The 6,000-nt window shown below is 33.0% G+C and overlaps 1 protein-coding gene across 1 annotated transcript in view; it reads right to left on the bottom strand.

The window, feature by feature from the left end:
* Positions 1-5,240: 5,240 nt before the first annotated feature.
* LOC128185306 (uncharacterized) overlaps positions 5,241-6,000 on the bottom strand; it is a gene marked incomplete at its 5' end in the record, with an annotated part of 2,945 nt that continues 2,185 nt past the window's right edge. Inside the window, 3 exons of the mRNA XM_052854933.1 lie at positions 5,241-5,323; positions 5,588-5,704; positions 5,793-6,000. The exon at positions 5,793-6,000 is cut by the window's right edge and continues 24 nt beyond it. Of these exons, the coding sequence (XP_052710893.1) occupies positions 5,241-5,323; positions 5,588-5,704; positions 5,793-6,000 (408 nt within the window). The remainder of the gene's footprint in view (positions 5,324-5,587; positions 5,705-5,792) is intronic.

A 6,000-nucleotide genomic window follows, 5' to 3' on the forward strand; every position in this document is an offset into this window, starting at 1 on the left:
ATTTAAAAGCAAGATACAGAGTTTAGAATTCTTTGTTTTGTAAACAAAGCTCGAACCTTGTTTTTATTTACACATATGTTTTATTGGTATAAATTTCAATCAAAATTTGCTTTCTTCTATTGAAAATATATTTTATAAACACATTGAACAAGTTTGTCTTGTTATTTTGTCAAAGAAATGGTAATTTCATACTTTACATTATTTGTAAACAAATATGACTCAAATTTTGTTTACATAACAATGAATTCTTACCTCTGTATCTTTCTTATTACTGAAATTCTAACGTTCAATTTTTTCATAAATAATTTAAAATGTGCAAGTAAATCAATTTATTTCTAAAAAATAAAAAATAAAATTTTGATTTAGCATCGTGTCCAAGTCCCTTTAAAGTCATTGTGCCTTCAATAATCGATATATTTTTTTAAGCGTATTTCGAGTAAGAAACTTCTGATTTAATTAAGTTGAACTCATGCTAATAAAACAAGTCAAATTATGTGTTACCTTTCTTTACGACATCTGTAATCATTGATGTTTTGCTTTGTTCTGCCGTGCTCGTAGTGCCTCTCCGAAATTCTAAGAAAACAATATACAATTATGGCTGTTTTCGAGTTAAATACAATGATTTATACCCAAGAAGTACCATATATATATATATATATATATATATATATATATATATATATATATATATATATATATATATATATATATATAAAACTCTTAAATTGACATATACCTGCCAATAGTGAATGATAAAAATAAACAAAGAGGACATACCGGGCCTAGAACTCATGACCTCTTGAACCCATTCTCCTAGCAGTGAGCGGCCACCACGCTAACCACTGAGCCATCTTGGCAAGACAAAAATCTTGCTTTCGATGACGAAGGGAAACTAGCGCGCTGGTCGCTCACTACTGGGTCGTTTTGAGATAAAGGTGGAAGACATTTAATCGACAATTTGAGAGGATCGGAACGATACACATTGCATAGATATATACATATAATAAGAACACATTTTGCAACAACTCTCAAATTGACAAACACCTGCCCATAGCGAATGATGAAAATAAACATAAAGCACAGAGAAAGTCACCTTATTGAATCTCCAACTCCGCCCCGGCCGGGGCTTGAACTCACGACATCTGGAACACATTCTCCTAGCAGTGAGTAGCCACCGCACTAACAACTGGGCCATTTAGACAAGACACAAAATTTTGATTTCGATGACGATGGGAAACTAGCGCGCTGGTCGCTCAATACACGGTGGTTTTGAGATACAGGTTGAATACAGTTAAACGACAATTTGAGAGGATCGGTACAATACATATTGCATAGCTCACTGCTAGAAGAACGGGTTCAAGAGGTCGTGAGTTTATGTCCCCACTGAGGCGGAGGTGGAGCTCCAATATGGTGAATTTCTCTCTGCTTTATATACTTTGTTAACGTCCGATTAAAGTCAATGCATATAATAAGATAAACGAAATTTCATTAAATGACAGAAATGATGATAAAAAATGGTTAATATAATGTAAAAAAACTAACTGCAATTTTGTAGTTTTTTTTTAATTTGTGTATTAGTTTAGCAACATAGAAAACCCTTTGTTTTGATACTTTTATCGTAAATTTTCAGAAGAAACATACAACCTGCAATGTTTTCTTGAATTAATTAAAAAAATATATAACATGCACACATCTCGTGTTGTGTTTTTTGATTCTGTTTGTAATCGGATACATGATTTTGACATTTCAAGATAGCATACACAGCTAATTGTGCCACATACGTTTCACATATGTTTGAACTTAACACATGTACAACATACGTTAAACATACGTGACGGTGACACACACGTGAAGTCAAACCGTACGTTACACATATGTTGAGAAACGCATGGTTAACATACGTGTGATAACATACGTTCAACATCACATATGTTTAACATACGTTAGATATTACATATGTTAAACGTATGTGATCCATTGTAGATCTCAGCCACATGTTACACATATGTTAACAAACACATGGTTAACATGAGTTCTAAAAATCATATGTTACACGTGAGTTAATAATATATGTTTTACATATGTGTGAAGGCATGCATTTGAATAGTTTGACATTAAAATTATCTGCATGCGCGGATCTAAGGGGGGATCTGAGGGGTCCTAACCCCCCCCCCCTCCTCCCCTGGAAAATGAAAGTTAATGAGTTAATGAAATTTACACAGTAAAATTATCGCAAATATGCCTCGGACCCCCCCCCCCCTCCCCCCGGGCAAACACAATTATCCTTCAGCCCCCCCCCCCCCCTCCCGGAAAAAAATTCTGGATCAACGCATGATCTGCATGTACATGTCTGATGTTGCTTTATCACTCTTGTCTCTGAAATGAATGCATGTGAACATGTGTGAAGAAAAGCCTTTCTACTGTGCATGTTTATTGGTTTAAATTTTATACGTAGTTATGCATAAATAAAGTTGTTTCATTAACAGAAGCCACGTGTCTTGTTAAAGTTAATTCGGTATACGAAATCATTTTTAGTCGATGACAAAATATACGTCACATTTTTACGTCATGGAAGATCGAACTGCAGGATGAATTTAGCAGAGGTAATGATTGTCAAGCATTCGTTTTTATTTACCTGTCAACGTGTAGCACGGAGCTGTAACTGTGTTCTCCGGGAAAATTCGGGTTGAATTAATGACGATAAAAATGATGTTTCCCCAGAGAGCTACAACTAAGCAGCTATTTGGTTTAGTTAATTTAGAATAATCAATACTTATAAAAACCCATTAGATATATGTCGATCTTGGATAAGACGCATTTGAAAACTGAAATATTGAAAGAAGAGAAAAACTAGAGTAAAGCATATGCAAAGTAACCAGTAGGTCTTCCATTGCAACTAAGTGAAATGATTACTGAATCGCCTCTATCAAGTTTTATTCTTATTGCATGGTAATTGAATTTTTTTTATAGGCATGCATTGGCTGCTTGACATATCCCTGGAAGATAACATCAAGTAGCTAACAGTCAATGACAGATGTCTCTTTGAATTGATAAAATCATAATGTAAGTACACATTACATTACATTTTTCCATACAAACCCAACCTAATAAATAATTCAAAGGTATGGATTTCTATGACATACTTCATAAAAAGTAGAATTCACTGGGTGTCCAGGATCATTAATGATAATCTGTTGCATGACACCTACATTTGTATTTCTTAGTAAGTGTAAAATTTTGATATGTCTATTTATCTAATGCATGTATTATAATTTGTAGCAAATGGATATAATACAGAGGTTTCAAAGACCTCTTTTGATGTAGCCTGAAGATTTTGTAATGAATGATCCAGGATCAATAAGTTCTTTGCGAAGTTCAAAGACAGTTGCAATGTGGTTGCTAATTTAGTAACAGATTAAGGTAATTCAATTTAGATAAGGATTAATACAGGCATGTATCCAGTCACCCCCTTATATGTATAAATTATATTTTTATCATGTATTTAAATGACTGTATGTACTTAAGTTTGTATTAATATTTATGCCCCCCGTCGAAAAAGGGAGGGCATATTGCTTTGCTGCTGTCTATCGGTCTGTCGGTCAGTCGGTCGGTCCACCAACAGTTTCCGCTCATTTTCTTCGCATAGAATAAACATATTGAAATGAAATTTAGTGTACAGGTTAACCTTGATAATATCTAGGTCAAGTTCGATATTGGGTTCGATCGAGCCATTTTCGACAGAGTTATGGCCCTTGGACTTAGAAAATTCGAGTTATTTGCAGTTTCCGCTCATTTCCTTTGCAGAGGGTCAAATATTAATATGAAATTTGGTATGCAGGTTTATCTAATTAATATCTAGGTCAAGTTGGATATTGGGTATGATAGAGCAATTTCCGACAGGGTTATGCCCCTTGGACTTAATATTTACAGTTTACGTTCATTTTCTTTGTGGATGTTTTCAAGGGAGGGGGGCATAAGTGTTTCACAAACATCTCTTGTTTAGAAAGAAGTTCAAACAAGCATTGTCATGGGAAAACATTAAACAGGAAGAAGTTGGAGGTGGACAAAAATCAGGATGAATTTACTAGAGGTAAAAAATTATTTTGTCATATTAATACTTGTGATTGACCTTTTATTTTGCCCTCTCTCTCTCTCTCTCTCTCTCTCTCTCTCTCTCTCTCTCTATCTGAGAGCTTGCAAATAAAAGAAAAAATTATTAACAATTGTTAAATTTCTTCATGTTGTATCTGTAAAAAAAATCTAAATGGATCCTGTTATTCTTTAACAATATTGTTGAATAAAAAAGGAACCGAGGCATTTGTAAATTTTACTTTATCATAAAATGAAATTTAATGTTAAATTCTTTGGTTTTTAATTATTAAACTATTTAACAAAACAATTAAAACACAGAAGAATGACAACTATATAAATCTAAATGTATTCATTCAAGGAATTAAATTCATTTTTAATCTCGATACTGTCTTTTTTCTGTAACTCTAATCTTAGATTAACAAGTAGCTGGAAATGTATAGTGAATGTTTCCAAAGATCCACTGAAGTTACTGAGTAATTAATTGAAGTGATTCAAGCAGCAAGATGAAGTATATCAAGAATGAACTAACAAATTAGAAATATCCAAGTAATTTAATTTTAAGCAATTTACATGTGATATGTATGTAATTCATGTGAAAAACGTACGTTTGATCCACATACGTAAACGTATGGAATGTGTCACGTGTGTCTAACACACGTGTAACATACGTTTCACATGTGTTCATTAACGTACGTTAAACACACGTGGTACTTAAATCACGTTAAACGTACGTGCGGTCACATACGTATCACACATGTTTAACGTCTGTGGCACATTTTGCTGTGCAGAAAGGATATACGTGTATATCTTGTTTTGTATACGTATCATAATAAATAAACTTACTCTTATAAATAAATATAGCTAAACAAAATCCGGGGACTATCAAAACTAGGAAGACGAGTCCTATAAATAATATAAAATGACAAAACACCCGAATTATTAATAAACGAAAACGAATCATTATTGTTTTCATTTTAAAATCTAAAAATACAGTCAATTCTGTTATTAGCACTTATTATGAATTCTTAGCGTTAATAAAATCAGTTCGTTTTAAACATAATTAGGTTTTTAATTCATAGATATTCAATTTTTAGATTTCGTAAACTGTGAAAAAAATCAACTATGACTTTATTCCAAAACATGCAATCTTACGAAGAACTTGATTTATCTGTTCCAGGTGGTGTTGAGAATTTAACCTGTCCTTCCAAAACAAGCTTGTAACAATCAGGATCTGTAATAAACAAGAGATTATCGACAGAAAATGCTAGATATTTAAAAAAATCTCATTTTTAAACAAGATCATAAATGTAGTGAATTCTTAGGGATTTTTTATTAATTTATGCACATGATATAAATGATACTTTTTGATTGTAGTTACATGTATATGTCTTTTTTATTATCATAAAAAATGTTCTAAAAAGACCACCGGATATTAAATTTAAAAAAATGGACGGAAACGAGTGTTGCTGTAAGAAGGCGACTTCTTTGAAGTTACATTTGTAGGCAGTCACTGATCGGTAAAACTGATCGCATTTGGGAAATGTGTCTTTGCAGGGGGTAAATATCTGATCCTGAATTACTCCACCATCAACATTGAATTCTGCACAGTGTCCTGAAAATAGAACAATCATGTGTAGATACTTAGAATTTAACATTAGCTGATTAACAATAACTATAGTCAAAATGTAACAAACAACTACCAAAAATTATTCTTGTAGGCGCGCAGACTTCCAACGTTTCATTTCTGTATCCGTTGATCACACAGTGGTATTGAAATTTCTCACTAGGTGAACAATTTTGTTTTGATGCTATACTGCTACAGTTCTTCCTACGGGCAGCAACGCCCCATTCTGTGATTGAAGTTGGACAATATTTTACGACTGTCACACTGTTGACGGCTTCTTGGCA

The sequence above is a fragment of the Crassostrea angulata genome, chromosome 5, assembly GCF_025612915.1.
Source record: "Crassostrea angulata isolate pt1a10 chromosome 5, ASM2561291v2, whole genome shotgun sequence".
Taxonomy (NCBI): domain Eukaryota; kingdom Metazoa; phylum Mollusca; class Bivalvia; order Ostreida; family Ostreidae; genus Magallana; species Magallana angulata.